At 41.6% G+C, this 16,542-nt stretch overlaps 1 protein-coding gene across 4 annotated transcripts in view; it reads right to left on the bottom strand.

Moving 5' to 3' along the window:
* ARIH2 (ariadne RBR E3 ubiquitin protein ligase 2) overlaps positions 1–12,608 on the bottom strand; it is a 45,484-nt gene extending 32,876 nt beyond the window's left edge. The window contains exons 1-3 of one of the 4 annotated variants that reach the window (XM_067754343.1): positions 12,435–12,608; positions 9,095–9,153; positions 7,370–7,712 (exon numbers count right to left, since the gene is read on the bottom strand). In XM_067754343.1, the coding sequence (XP_067610444.1) occupies positions 7,370–7,618 (249 nt within the window). In that variant the 5' untranslated portion in view covers positions 7,619–7,712; positions 9,095–9,153; positions 12,435–12,608. Of the gene's footprint in view, positions 1–7,369; positions 7,713–9,094; positions 9,154–12,434 lie in introns of those variants that run through there. The other 3 variants (XM_067754341.1, XM_067754342.1, XM_067754344.1) reach the window with 3 other exon arrangements.
* Positions 12,609–16,542: the final 3,934 nt, after the last annotated feature.

Here is a 16,542-nt window from a genome sequence, read left to right as displayed (position 1 = left end):
AAGGGTAGATCCTCAGTTTCCAGCTTGGTAGATGGTGGTATCACCAATTAAGATAGAGAATCCAGAAAGCCACGTTTGATGGCACTGGAATATTTCTTGTAAAACATGGCAAGGCTATATACAGACTGGAAAATGATGGTGAGAGCATTGAAGAAACCAGTAAAAGTCTAAAACAACGGAAAAAGGAAATAAGTGGGTAGAGCATGTACTGGCCAGGAAAGAAACTGCTAGTCACAGAGAGCAACATTTTCAGATAGAGACCACTCTTTGTTCATGATTATAAGAACAGCTCTGTTCTCCTGTTAAAATCTCCAAACAAACCTCTCACTCTTCCTGCCTGTACTTTCCTCTATTTATGATTGGTAACTTGTGGTTATCACAGTAAAACCATTTCATGTTTATAAAGGCTCGTGATAGTTTAAAGAAAAGAGAACACAATGTAAGCTTCAAATTCCGACAATTCATGACAGTTTAATTAATCAAGCCACAGGCAGACACATTTCAGGACGAGCAAGATGAGAAGCTTCCTGCTATCTCAGTCTGTACCTTTCTCAAATCTTTCCTACAACTCTTCACTCTTTCGAGCAGAGAACTCTAATCCTTTAAATTTTTCCTAGAGCAGTAGGGGAGTGATATTGGGACAGAGCAAAAGTTAAAGTAAGGAGGTGCTTGGAATTCCCTGGCGGTCCAGTGGTTAAGGATCCACACTTCCACTGCAGGGGGCACGGGTTCGATCCCTGGTTGGGGAACTAAGATTCCCGCATGCCATGTGGCATGGGAAAAAAAAAAAAATGGTAAGGAGGTGCCTTAGTAACAAGGATCCCAAAATCAACTAAGCTCAGCACTTCATTAAGGAGTGCTGTCAATGCAGGCACAAGACCAACCGCTGCAGTTCATCAGAAATGTAGCAACAAAAGACAGGCTACATTCCCCTATAATCTTTTCCTAGTCCCAATTCAAAATTCAATTTGTGTTATTTTTACTTTTATTATCAGTAGGCCCCAGGAGAAGGACACTAGAGGCTTTGGATGAAGGCAAAAGAGTCCAAGGTACATGATCCAACTACCACACACACACTCAGAAGCATCGGTCAGTAATATGTCACCCAGAACCTTCCACAATGTGGCTCCTACCCTATGACTCAAAATGCATAATCCTGAGAATGTTTTAAGGACCCACAGCAAACATGTGAAAGCAATATTCTCCTTATTCAACTCTTGCCCTGCTTCTACCATGACCATGTTTGAACACTCATGTGCCAGGCACTTTATATGCATCATCTCACTTAATGCTGTGAAGAAGGTATTAATTATCATTATTTTATAGATGAGGAAATTGAAGCTTAGAGATGTTGAGAAACTTGCCCATGGTCATGTTATATTAAATGGCAGAAAAGGAACTGGAACCTAGTTATCTGACCACTAGCCCAGGCTCAACAACACAAAGGCCACATCCATGAAAATACTCACAGCAATATAACCAGTCCCCATAACTGTAACACATAAGTACTCACCTAAATGCCCAATGGGGAAAGCTTGAGAAAATTATGGTTCAAGAACAAGATGGTATGTTATCCCTAAAATAACTAATGAGGATGAAGTATAAACAAGAGGAAATGTTTGAAATTTACACAAAAAAATAGAATATATAAATACATGTACATAATGATTACTAGAATGTACTGTTGCCCAGATCAAGGATTCTTGTCTATTTTGTTCACAGCTATTTTCCCAGTGCCTGTAACATAGTAGGTGCTCAATAAATATTGGTTGAATGAATCAATGAATTGCAGCAGAGTAACATTATCTATGAATAGGGACAAGACCTAAGGATAATAAGCAAGGAAGAAAACTTTTATTTTACATTAATGGAATTATGAATGATATTCTTCAACTGTATTAACATCTCAACAATAATCATTTAAATATAAGTAAGTTCAGGTTTAGGACAACTGTGGAATTAGAATCACCCCTTGATTACAAATGGTTTACACGGTTCCTAAGGTAGTGTGAAAGTACAAGAAAAGACCAGAATGAAAGCTGGCCTTGAATCTGATGAAGAGCTTCTTTTCTGGAAGGCAGTGAGCATGTTGTGTGTGATGCCAGGTACACAGTGAGGACACAAAGTCAATGATAACAATAACCTTTCTAAGCTGGCAAGACAGGGACAACTCTAGCACTAGCTGCACTTAGGCAATTCTCAATGTCACTCTGGACATTTCTCATCTCCCTTTAAAAAATAAATTTATATACCAGTAAAACACAAATCAGACTTCCAGACTAAAGCATGGTGAAGTATGGTCAACACATCCACTAACAACCAACTATTTGAAACACAGGAATTTAATCTAGATTCTGAGATACAGGCATGCAAAGAAACCTGACATCAGATCATAAAAATAGAAATCAGATGGCTGTTCAGCACACAAACATTCAGTGTTACTAGGCCCAGTTTAAAGATACTTTTCCATGAGTAGTAACAAGAAAACAACCATTACTTGGTTAATTAATGAATGTATAAATAAAAGTAAAATGTTTTTAAAATTCAGCTATACCAGAATACAAGAAAGTTGATTTAATAAAGTTAGTCTTTTCCAGATATTATACAAAAACTCAGTGCCACTTGAGAGAAAGGATAAATATAAGGTATTTGTTGTTAAGAATATTAACTGCTTATGTTACAAATGACAAATGCATAGAAACCGGGTTGTTTTGAACAAGGGACTATAAAGACTTCTGCACTTAAAGTCAGAAGTCCTGAAAACTCATGATTCATCCATGAAAGGGAAAAATGATCCACAGAAAAAGAACTCTTGAGAGATTTTCCAGCCATATTTTGCTGAATAGCAAGCACCAGATCTTAAAACAAATTCAAGCAAGAGGGTGGCAGAATAGAGTGTTCTAGGGAACATTTTCCCAGCTCTACTACAGTTAATACAGCAATTCGTAAAGCAAGAACTGTAGTAAAAACACTCATTAATAACCAGTTTATTTCTCTAACCCTATTTGAGGAAAACCAGGCTTGAGAAAATGAGCAGCACAGTTCAGCACTGAAGTTTAAAAAATCAAATTCTTCCCTCCAACAGTAAAGACACCTTAGGCTGCATTCATGATCCTCTACATTTTATTCTTTTTTACCTATACATCTTAGTCTCCCACTCCAGCCCAGAAGGTAACTTCCCCATCCCCATGCTTAATCGACCCGTGGACTTTGGTTACTTGCACTGCTGCTGCACCCTATCTTGAAGTTTATCCTATCAGCAGAAAGCTCAGATAGCTCACGGTAGCTCCATGGACTAGATCTAGCCCAAAATGTACTATTTCTTCTCCTTTCTGAAGCATGAGCAGGGCTCTGAGCAGCAACACTCTGCCTCTCCCGCCCACAGCCCTGACATGCTGCTGAGAGAAGGCGCACACAACGTGGGAGACGCTTCCAGCCCATCACCAATGAAAGCCAGCCTGGGCTCTCTCTGGGGCTCAACCATGCCTAATCTCCTTCTTAGGCAGCCTGACAGCAAATGCCTCATGAAATTCAGGGAACAGTACCAACAGGATTCACTGAATGACAAAATTATTCTAAGTTAACTATAGCACATTTTGCAATAAAAATGCCTGTTATTACTAGAAAAGGCCTCCCCTCATCTATAGCAGCAATAATAATCTTTGTGTAAGTTTCATATAAAAATACAGTATGTAGGGTTTCCCTGGTGGCACAGTGGTTAAGAAACCACCTGCCAATGCAGGGGATATGGGTTTGAGCTCTGGTCCAGGAAGATCCCACATGCCGTGGAGCAACTAAGCCCATGCGCCACAACTACTGAGCCTGCAAGCCACAACTACTGAGCCCACACGCCACAACTACTGAAGCCCACACACCTAGAGCCCGTGCTCTGCAACAATAGAAGCCACCACAATGAGAATCCCGCGCACCGCACCGAAGAGTAGCCCCCACTCACCGCAACTACAGAAAGCCTGTGCGCAGCAACAAAGACTCAACACAGCCAAAAATAAATAAAATTTTTAAAAAACTTTTTTTAAAAGGTAACTTTGTTTTCTTTAAAGACTGAAATATCACTAAAATATTCGTCAGAGCTCTTCCCCCTCTTACAACACAATCCACCTCACTTGGCAATCATTTCATCTTTCACGACTATTCCATTTGTATAGGATGTTAGCTCATTCCCAAAACGCTTCCGTTTTGCCATTATTTGAACATCAGCAGTCCCCACCGCCACCACCCCATAACAGATAAGCATTTTCTCTGTTGTCTATCCTCAGTCCGGGATCTGATTTTCTGGGCACTTTCCTTTCTCAATTAACGATCTTACTCAAGGACTGGTCCCAGAATACATACAGGAAGACTCTCTGACACCAAGGGCCCTCACTAAACCAAAAGCCCAGTGTCCCAGGCAACTGGCAATTTTCTACTTAAGAGACTTCAAATCCCAAAAGGTAACAGAAGGCTTAATTTTGTTAGGCTACAGCTAACCGACAGGCAACTGCCAGAACACAAAAAAATGAGTAACACAGATCAGTGGAAAATTGATGCCACTCCTCAAACTTAGCTTTTGTTCATGGACAGCTGCTCATAAGGCTCTAATTTTAAACCACGTACATATCACATTTCCTACTAGCTGAATAACACCTAAATCATATGAAAGAATTAAATATCTCAATAAGTCACAGAGTTGTGCAAACAGCACCATGACCAATGAGGGAAATCAGTACTGACCTGGGTGATGACTACTGAGCTCCATTCTCAGAGACACATGCAACAGGGGAGTGAGAGTAGCCAAAGCACCTGTGAACACCATTCTGTAAACTCAGCACTTAAATTATTTCCTCGTCTCAAAAAAATTTTAAACACAAAAATAAAACCAATGCTAGTTTTTAGCCAGCCTGAAAGAGGAAGATTATGTGTGATTCCTTCTCCCTTACTCTTAACCAAGCCATTTCTGCCTGTTGTCTTTGGTCAAATTCCTGAACCACTTAAAACACCACTGAGCCCCTTTATGTGCAGCCAAGCCACCAAACGAGCCAGGACGTTTGCCACCCAGCCCCAGAAAGGAAATGGTGTTAACATGCTCCTCAGTGAGGGAGGGAAAAAAAATCCATCTTCTACTTCTACCATCATCTAAAATTTCATGGATTATTTTCCTCTTTGCTTCATTTTCTCTTTAACCCTTTCCTGGGGTTTCAACTTTCTTCCATCTCTCTTTGTTCATTCATCTCTGTTCCAAGTTCTTTTTGTTCTACTCTTCATGATCTTGAGGGACAGAATAATGCCCTTTTACGACAGTAGAGAATATATAGCAGGGACTAGGAAATCTAGCTCACACCAATAGCATCAGCTACATCATCAAAAATTGACAAAATCCACAAGTATCTCAAAATTATTCAATACCTATTATGGATGAAACACTATGATAGCGATGATGGGAGAGAGAAGGTAAAATGTAGTTTCTGCCCTCCAGGAAGTAACAATCTAGTTGGAGAGAACATGCAAAAACATGTGAAAAGGTAAAACAACATGAAGCAGTCAGAAGACTACACTATACGATGTAATAAACATGGGCTGTAACATTTGGACACTGGGACCAAAAGAAACAACCACTGTGTTCTAAAGGGTCTTGAGGAGGCTCACTCAGGGAAATCACAAGGTAGACTCTGAAGGAGCCCTGAGGGTACTAAAAGGTGAGGAGATGAAGGAAAGGCTTTCCAGGGGGCCGACAATATGACAGCCTAATAAAAAGGAAGGACGTAAAATGGTAAATTTTATGGATTTTACTACAATTTAAAAAAAAAAAAAAAAGGAGGAAAGGGCCTGTGCCCCTCAGCTGTGCCCCACTCTAGCAGGTCAGGAAGTCAGCGCAAGGGGCTGGACAAACTGAGAATTCCTATGCATAGATGGGAACATCCTGATGAACTTAGTCAATTGATACCGTCCAGAACCACACACCTGACAATTTTTTTTGTAATTTTGAATACCAAGACTATGTACAATATGGTTAAAGTAAAAGAAACTAGTTGACCAGATAGGGAGAGGTGTGAATAACGAGGAAGGAAAGGATCTGATGCCTCTTTTCTACCAGGGAAATGCCCTTGGAAAGCAGAGGTCCCAGCAGCTTTGTTATCGTTATGGTGGAGAAATCCCAAACCCAGAGGTTCCAACGGGTCTCATTCTTCAGAGTTTTATGCTGAGCACAAGAGAGGAAATGTGCACACTTCTAGGAGTGAGTCACACAAAAAGCTTTAGCTTTCAGCTAGTTGCTAATAAAGCCCTGAGTGTCCAAATCCAAGGTATTAGTTAGCCTTTGCCGATCACCTGGAAAAAAAAATTGCCTGAACTAGTAGATAAAGCAACTTTTATAGTAATGACCCATGGCACACCTTAGTTATTTCCATTTAAATACCAACATGAAAATTATTTGGTTGAATTCATTCCAATGTGCTCTTGATCTTCAATTTTAGCAAACAACAAAATCCATGTAACAGTTCCTGAAAGGAAGGTCAGGGAAAACAGTAAAGTAGGAGAAATTTCCCCACTTTCACATAATGGCCAATGTTAGAGGAGAAAGAAACATGCTGGGAAATTGTCTAAATGACTATAATAATATTCACATTCACAGTACATGGTGTTCTATGTGGCTATGCTATGTACCAGTGTAATATTACATAGTACAAAAGGTACATAGTGAGGACAGTAACTGGCTTGAGGTGTAAGATATTGAAAAGTATGCTAGTTTAAGTGTTAAAAATAAGGTGCTTGCTAGAATAACCAATTTTGTTAATTACTTAAAATTTCAATTTAACACCCCCCAAAATCAATGAAATACAAGCTATGAGAACTTGCTTTATTCTTAATTATTGCTAAAATCTCTTTCAACATCAGACATTAGTCATCAATATACGAAACAAATGAGCTCATTAGCCCAGAAGCACTGATTATTCACAGCAAACCAGGATATCTAGGTACCTCTCTTAAGACATTTATCAGTCACCCACACACTGGTGTGTTGAAGATGGTGATTCTGATGCTTATCCTATCTTACCTCATAAAGTTTCATAAGACTTTCTGAAACAAGTGTTAATCTATGCAGTTCTGCTTTCTATGTACTTCTGGTCTATTTTTCCTGAATCCACCCCACCCTTCCTTTCTAATTCCTAGTAGTCTGGGAAGCTGAGGACCTTCGATATGCACATATTAGCAAACAAAGTAAATGCATCAAATGTGTCCAGATGATGCAACATACAGTTGTATTTGGTTTCAAGCTACAGGCCATTTGATCAGTCTGAAGGAGACATTAGCAACAGCTCATATTTAGATTTAATTGCAGGAATTATACTTGGGAATTGACAACGCTGCTCACCTTTAAGACAGAGGCTAAGCTGGTCATGTGCTCATTGAGAGCACCCTCGGACTCCTTGTAGGTCAAGCAGGTGAACTGGTACTCCTCAGGATCAAAGGCATCGGCCCCCTGCTGCTCCACATCGCTGGCTACGCCCACATAATAGTCCTCTATGTCCCCAGGGTCCTCATCCTCTTCCTCTTCCTCACAATTCGGGTCATAGTCCTCTTCATTGCTGTCAGACCCCTGGCTATTCATGTCCACAGACATCTTAACATCCAGATGAGTTGCCGATCAGGAAAGCAGTTTTTTCCCCTCCCCACAAACTTTACCACTTTCTCAAATGCATTAGTGTTTTTGTCTTCTAAAGGAAGAAAAGAAAAAAATAAGTGTTACTTACTTTCACTATGAGAAGCTGTAACAGAAACCATTCAAGAATCAAAATGGCATAGCCCTGGTCCTATCCCCTCTGTGGCCTATTCCAACTCTCCCCTCATACAAGAAACCTCACCACCATCTCTATGCCCAGGCCTTTCAAAGGGAAACCCTTTCCTGGAGGGGCAGAAGCAGTTAACAATGGTAACTTCACATGAAGGGTCTGGCATGAAAGAGTAAGGCTATCTGCTCTATGTCAAGGAGTTAAAGTCCCATAGATTTGTCCTTCCTGCCACGGTCCTTAAGAGAGGAGTACATTCCCACAGCTGGCTGCCCACAGAAGAAGCATCCTAAAAGCCAAACAACCAAAGTTTAAAATCTCTTAGCTAATTATGCTCCACTGAGTGGTGACACAGTACATAAATAGGGACACAGTTCTTTCCCTAATATCTAGGGAAAGAATACCATTGTTTTACAGACATCACTCTCAGATAAATGGAAAAAAAGGTGCATAGTAAAGAAAAAATAAAAACCACATAGCTCTTCAACATCCTCCTCTAGTCTGCAAAGTTAACTGATTTTTCCATTTTAAAGGGTTCTACTTATCTTTTAAAAGAGGTACTTAAGAAGCAAAGAAACTGACCCAATAGTGAAGGAAAACTATAGATATTCTGCCTTAGCAGGATCAAGGCTAGAATCTACTTAGGGTAAAGAAACAAGAGATCAAATGTAACCAGCTACTGAAAAATCCTCACAGATCAAAATGTTACTCAATTACATATAAATGAAAAGAGAATACTAGTTGAGAAAGCAAAACAGTCACAAGTCTTAACTTCTTCTCAGAGAGGACTTTGGCAAATACCCATTAACTTCTTGGCACAAGAACTATTTCAAGTGATCATTTCCAAGGAACAGTATCAAATAGTGATTTAAATCTAAAAATAATAGGACCTTAAAATGCAAGAGCATTTGGATTGAATAGTATGTAAATAATTTACATAACCAAATCTGGATCAAATACTAAAGTAAATTTAAAACCTATTTGAAGTACATAATCTCTCCAAAAAAAAAAAAAATTAAAACAAAGATTAAAAATCAATGTGTGCTGAATATGTAACCAGTCTAAGGGATTATAGAGTCACATTTTAATGATATTATAAAAATATCAGTGAATCTACCTCTGATGTGTTACCTATAAATGCTCAAATTAAAAAATAAGTCACATTAATGAGAGGGCAGTAATGTAATACTTGCAGTTTGACTTTTAACAAAATTGTTTTGTATGCTAGAACCACCTCATCACAACTGAACTTAACTATGGTATTTTTCCTTTAGGAGAAAAAATTAATCTTTAAATTAAATTAAAAATACCTGTAATTCCTGAAGATCTTTCAGGAAGATGTCATCCAAATAGTCTATATAATTTCCATCTAAAATGAAAAGAGATAGTTCTATTTATATATTTTAAAATTGGTACCCTGAGTTTGCAAATTTATTTTTTAAAAAGTAAAAACATTTAAAAGGACAAGCAGCAAGGGACCAGAAATTGTTTTCTTATAAGTCCCACAGAAATCTATATGTCATAATTATATACTGACAAGAGTTACATGGCCTTCTAAAAAAAGAAAGTATTGAAAGTAAACAGTGGGACTTCCCTGGTGGCACAGTGGTTAAGAATCCACCTGCCAATGAAGGGGACACAGGTTCAATCCCTGGTCCAGGAAGATCCCACACGCCATGGAACAACTAAGCCCGAGCACCATAACTACTGAGTCTGCACCCTAGAGCCCACATGCCACAGCTACTGAGCCTGCGTGCCACAACTGCTGAGGCTCACGTGCCTAGAGCCCGTGCTCCGCAACAAGAGAAGCCACTGCAATGAGAAGCCCGTGTACCGCAACGAAGAGTAGCCCCTGCTCACGGCAACTAGAGAAAAGCTTGCGTACAGCAATGAAGACCCAACACAGCCATAAATAAATAAATAAATAAATAAACAGACTTAAATAAATAAACAGCTAACAATAATTTAACCTGGGGTACTGGTGAGAGAAATGGATACCCAGTTCCCTCCCTCAGTTTGAAAGCCCACCACACCTCACTTTTTTTTTTTAATTTTTATTGGAGTACAGTTGATTTACAATGTTGGGCACCACCTCACTCTTATTGTTAAGATTTCCTAAATTAACTACCACAATTTCAATTTTAAATGTTACGTAGAGGTTGACAAACCAAATCATAATTGACTTAAACTGGACTTTTGCCATGAAGTCATCTCCACTAACACTTACAGAATACTGCCAATATTTCAGATCTCACTTTATTCATGAAAAAAATATTTTCAAATAAAAAAGTCCCCAAAAGAAAAGAAAACAAAAAACAAAACAAAACAAAAAAGGAGAGAGATAGAGAGAAAACAGAGGGAATTCCCTGGTGGTCCAGTGGTTTGGGCTCAAAAAAAGACAAAAAAAATGTCTCCAGTAGAATGCCCACTAGGCAATATTAACACCCATTTTCCACCTCTCTTCTGACATGCTCAAGGGCTACCTGACTTTCTCAGAACTGCAGATCCCACTATCCAAGACTAAATAAGTACTATTTACTTACTTAATTAGAAATTTTATGTCCATTTCTTTATCCTTTTGAGTTTCTTGGAAAACCAGAGCTTATAACTTTCAAAGAAATACTTCAAACACAAACAGGCAAATTTAAACTAAATGAAAATCAAAGTCCAAACAATGATTATGGAGGATGATTTCCAAAATAGGTGACGAATAATTGATTTTTTTATTGTTTTCTTTTATCTGCATTTTTATGTACGATACTGCTTATTAGGCAAATCTGCATAAAGAGCATTATAAAAATTGCTCCCATCTACAAAATATCACTACCAATAATAGCTTTCATTTAATGAGAGCCAATTTCAGGTCAGACTCATTCTCATTAAATGTTTATAATCCTACAAAGTGGCTATCATCCCCTTCTTACAAATGAGGAAACTAGAGTTCAAAAAGATTAAGCAACTTGCCCAGGACCACACTGCTGCCAACCAGTAGAGTCCAGCATAATACTTTCACCAGATCCAGGGCCTATGAGGACTCATAACGCCCCATCACCCTCCCAGAGAGCCTAATACTATCCACAAAGCTACCTCCAGAATCACAACAAAAAAAGCACCGTTTGGGGCTTCCCTGGTGGCGCAGTGGTTGAGAGTCCGCCTGCCGATGCAGGGGACACGGGTTCGTGCCCCAGTCCGGGAAGATCCCACATGCCACAGAGCGGCTGGGCCCGTGAGCCATGGCCGCTGAGCCTGCGCGTCCGGAGCTGTGCCCGCGTACCGCAAAAAAAAAAAAAAGGCACCGTTTTCACTTTCTCTAGATTTTTTCTCCAGGATTTGGGCTTACAGGTTGCCCATGGCCTTCTCACCAACTAAATATTCAAGAAACAGGGGAAAACTTCAGGCTGCCTTCCAAAAAGGAGAATGTCATTTCATACTTACTGGGTGTTCTAGGTCCAAATTTAAATAAAACCTTAATTTTTAATCTTTTCCAAGTTAAATACCCCTATTCTATTTGAAAGAGTGCTGACATTGTTTAAAGTGGCCAGTATGTTATTACTTTATTAACAGAACTGATGATAACGCTTTGATTTCCTTTGGATATTAAATATTATCCTCACATCCCAAACAGAAAAGGAGTAACCGCAATTACTCCTCCCCCTTCCCCCAGTCAAAGTCACGTGTTCAGAAGACCTGCCACCCACCCTGGGCTAAAGAATTCAAACGGAAGACTTCTCAATTTAAAGATGACAAGAACAAAACACAGACTTTTTGGTGGGTCTGACAACGTTTACTCCAGACGAAATATTTAGCACTGTAGGGTCAGTTACTAAGTCTACAAGTCCGAAGAAAATTACTTGATACAAAAATATGAACCCTGTCTAATACGGTAGCCACTAACCACATGTGGTTATTTAAATTTAACTTAACTTAAAAATTAAATTTAACATTTGCTTTTTCAGTTGAAAGAGCCGTAAGTCAAACGCTCAATGTCCACGTGTGGACAGTGGCTACCCTACTTAACAGCAAAGATACAGAATATGACCATTGTGGCAGAAAGTTCTATGGGACAGGGTAACAATCAGTACTGAGGTGAAGTCATCCCAGAACACGGTCGCCTCTGCCGCCGCTAGCACAGCAGCGTCGGGCGAGGCGTCAACGCAGCTCCTGGGCCGCCTGTCCCGTCCGAGGCGCCGGCATATCCGCGAGGACACGGAGCCCACGCGCTGCGGGACCCTTCACCAACGGGCATTAACTAACCGCGCGGGCGGCACTGCTAGAGCTCCCAACGATGACTCGAGTGGGGAGCCCCGAAGGCAACGCGTCTGCCGGCGCGCCCGGCCGGGAGGGCCCAGATGCGCCGGCGCCAGTCGGTCAGAGGCGCTGGCCTCCGACCTCACTGCGAGCTGAGCAGGCGGCGAGAGTAGGAATAACGGAGAGACGCCAGGCGCCGGTTCGCCCTGGCCTCAGCCTTCAGCCGCCCCTCGGCGGGTGGCGGAGTGCGCTGAAACAGTGTAAGAGCTGCCAAGGGCGCCGGGACCTCGCGGGCAGCGACGAAGGCGGAGCCCTGGCCGAGCTAGGGAGGCGCGCGGAGAGCCCACCCCCTCCCCCGGCCCGCCGGGGTAAACAAGGCCTAGACTCGCACCGCGCACTTACCGGGAGCCGTGGCCCCGCGGCCGCTGAGCCCGGGCGGGCCAGACCGGGTCGGGCCGGGCCAGAAGAACCGGGTCCAGGCGCGGCGGCGGCGGAGGCGGCGGGCCAACCCCGGTGAAGGCCCGCGCTGCTTCCTCCGGCGAAGCCGTCTCAGCAGCTCCGGAAGTGCTCAGAGCAGTTCCGTCACTTCCGGCCCGGGGTCGACCCGCGGTCGCCGGGGTCGCGGCAGGCGCTGGGCAGTAACGCCTCTCTGCGGACACTTCGCTACAGCCCAGCGCTGCGACCCAGAGTGGGCCCAGAGCATAGCCGGTGCCGACGGCTGCGAGAGGCAGCAGAAGAGAGGATTCGGCTTATTGGAGAGTGGTCACGGCATCTCTTCCGGCTTTTGCTTACCAGCGCCGCCCGCCGGGATACTTTAAACCAGGGTTCTTCTGTCGGACTCCCCACTTCTCTGTTTGTAATCGGTGTCCGGCACCGAAAAGACATCCAGACGTTCGTGGAGTGGATGAAAGACTGTTGTTTCCCGGCCGCTATCTAGTCGAAGAAAAGCTAGGTCTTTGGGTCAGCGCGCAGGGCCGGGAATTTCTGCGTACGTTCTGAGGCCGTCGCCTGTTGGCCGCCGATTCACAGGACCACGCTAGGCTTCCGCTTCCCTCTCCGCGGCCTAGTTCGCTGCCTAATTCTTTGGCGTCCCATTCACCCAAGATTAAATCTTAACTGCCTTGTTGCACAGTTTCTTCAAACAGTATAGGAAGTGCCATTATGACTTTAAGTACCTTTTAGGGCTTTTGTCAAGTATTATGGATAGACAGAGCCGTGAAGTCCCACTCAAGTTGTTGCTGCATAACGTGGAAACGCCTGTGTGAAGCCAGTGATGTTAGGGAGCCTCCTCGCTGTGCAAGTCCGTAGATAACCCACACCATTTCCACCCATACATGAGTCATGTATACACTGATATTCAAGATATTCAAGATATCGATGTGTAATGGACTCTCCTTTTTTTAGTTCTTGCTTCTTGCACGTATTCGTGTATTTCTTTTTTTTTTTTTTTTTTTTTTTTTTTTTTTTAGCGGTACTTAGGCCTCTCACTGCTGTGGTCTCTCCCGCCGCGGAGCACAGGCTCCGGACGCGCAGGCCCAGCGGCCACGGCCCACGGGCCCAGCCGCTCCGCGGCATGCGGGATCCTCCCGGGCCGGGACGCGAACCCATGTCCCCTGCATCAGCAGGCGGACTCCCAACCACTGCGCCACCAGGGAAGCCCTCGTGTATTTCTTATACATGATTTTCAGCTTCCTGTTTAATTCAGAGCCTGTACCCAAGTCAGGTGCATTCAAATACTAGAAAGCCCCACATTAATTTGGAGTGAAAATTAATAGTAATGAGTAACATATTGTAGGGTTGTGAATTTTATGCATTAACAATGTAAAAGTCTATCTATAATCCAGTGTACTTATTTGTTATGACAAAACATATAATCCCTTTACATCATGACACTAGCGAAGGACCCAAAATATATTTTCTGCTAATGAAATCTCTTTAATTAGAAGCCTTCACTTTGGGTCACTGGTAATAAATCCTCTCCAGTGAATAAAAGGGAACAATCAGTTTTTCTGTATAATTATTGCATTTGCAAAATAGAGAATGAGGTCATTCACATATCAAGTACACAGTATATGTACAATATATTGGAATCCAGTGTACAATCCTTATTTATTCTCCTGTCTTGCCTCTCTTAAAGCTGAGTTTCTTAAGGGCACAGATCCAACCTTGTTTTCAATATTACTCTATTAAATAGACGTTTATTGGGCTGATGCTAATACCATTATTTTTAACTAGTGACAATTTCTCCCCAGGAAATAAAGATTTAAAAATTAGGCCAAGGGCTTCGCTGGTGGCGCAGTGGTTGAGTCCGCCTGCCGATGCAGGGGATGCGGGTTCGTGCCCCGGTCCGGGAAGAACCCACATGCCGCGAAGCGGCTGGGCCCGTGAGCCACGGCCACTGAGCCTGTGCGTCCGCAGCCTGTGCTCCGCAACGGGAGAGACCACAACAGTGAGAGGCCCGCATACTGAAGAAAAACAAAAATTAGGCCAAAACATTTAAAGATACAGATAAAATTTTGTGCACATATATGTGCTTTAGAATGATGATTCTATAGGAAAAAGTTTGCAGCATCCCATATGTTCAAAAGTAAAGGTTTGTTATATTATGGTAAAATATACAATAAAGAAAACCATTAACAATTAGGCTGTACTGAGGCATCTATTAACAGGGAAAGGTATCTGTGATATGAATAGGATATGAAATGATGTGTGTAGTATTCTTTTTTCAAAATAAATTTGCACATAAGATATATAAATATAAAATATAATGTTTCTCTTGGTTTCTGTGGCACAGGAATCTGGACAGGCTACAGTGGGAATGATTTGTTTTAGCCCCTTGATGTCTGGGGCCTCAGCTAGAAGACTAAAATTTCTTAGCCAATATCATACAATTTTTCTTTTGTATAAACCTTAGATTCAGAATGATGGGTTTTCACTTTTGAAAATTCACTGGAGAGCATTGAATTTCTAAGAATAACTTAAGGGTAGTACTGATATCCTCAATATTGAGTCTTTGCATCTAAGGAATATAGTATTTCTTTACAGTTATTTTGTTTTTCTTTTATGTATTTGAATTGTTATAGTTTTAATCACATGGATCTTTGGTTTAGTCTTGCATACATTGTGGGTTTTGCTATTATTCTGAATAAGATTCTTTCTTCATGTTTTCTAATTGGTTATTGTTAACGTATCAAAATGTTATTGCTTTCCAACGTTGTTCTTGTGTCTCTCTCCTTACTTAGCTTGCTTATTAGTTTTAGTGGATTTTCAACTGATTCTCTTCAATTTTCAAAGTGAGCATTTGGATCATTTGAAAATAGGGATATTTTGGACTCTTAATTTTTTTTTTTTTTTGCGGTACGCGGGCCTCTCACTGTTGCGGCCTCTCCCATTGCGGAGCACAGGCTCCGGATGCGCAGGCTCAGCGGCCGTGGCTCACGGGCCTAGCCGCTCCGCGGCATGTGGGATCTTCCCGGACCGGGGCACGAACCCGTGTCCCCTGCATCGGCAGGCAGACTCTCAACCACTGCGCCACCAGGGAAGCCCTTAATTTTTAATTCTTAAATTTATTTTCTTCCTTTTCTTTTCTCCCTCTTTTTTCACCTCCCTCTTTAATCCCCTCCCTCTTCTCCTTTCTTTCTTCCTTGCTTTCCTACTTCCTTCTCTCCCTCCCTTCCTATTGGTATTTTTGCATCAGCTACCATGTCCAGTAAAACGTTAAGCAGTAATCATGATTAAAAAACATCTTTACCTTTGTTCCTGTCATGAATAGGAAAGTTTCTGATAATTCACCAATAAATAATTTTGCTAAGAAAAATATGGTAGTTATGGGCTTCCCTGGTGGCGCAGTGGTTGGGAGTCCGCCTGCCGATGCAGGGGACGCGGGTTCGTGCCCCGGTCCGGGAGTATCCCACGTGCCGCGGAGCGGCTGGGCCCATGAGCCATGGCCGCTGAGCCTGCGCGTCTGGAGCCTGTGCTCCGCAAATGGGAGAGGCCACAACAGTGAGAGGCCCGCGTACCAAAAAATATATATATATTTATATATATATATATAGTAGTTACTAGTTTGCTTTAAAAAAAAAAGGTAGTTACTTTTTGTCTATTACAAGGGTGTTTACTTCAAATCTTTTTTTTTTTTAGGTGAAGGAAAATGAAGAGAATTTACTGCCTTTAAAATAAATGATAATTTTTTTTCAAGTAAAAGGAAAATGATAACAGAGTGAAATCTGGAACTTTACAAATTAAGGAAGAGAAATTGGAATGATAAATATCTGCGTTAGTTTCCTAGGATGGCCATAACAAATTACTATAAACCTAGTAGCTTGAAACAACAGAACTTTATTCCCTCATATACTCAGCTTCTGGTTGCTATAAGCCTAAGAATTTGTCCATTTCTTCTAGGTTGTCCATTTTATTGGCATATAATTTATTGGCAAACAGGATTAATCTCCAAAATACATAAACAGCTCATGCAGCTCAATATTAAAAAAACAAACAACCCCATCCAAAA

Source organism: Pseudorca crassidens, chromosome 10, assembly GCF_039906515.1.
Source record: "Pseudorca crassidens isolate mPseCra1 chromosome 10, mPseCra1.hap1, whole genome shotgun sequence".
NCBI classification, from domain to species: Eukaryota; Metazoa; Chordata; class Mammalia; order Artiodactyla; family Delphinidae; genus Pseudorca; species Pseudorca crassidens.
The sequence above is the reverse complement of the archived record's forward strand: the minus strand, read 5'-3'. Positions and strand labels throughout refer to the sequence as shown.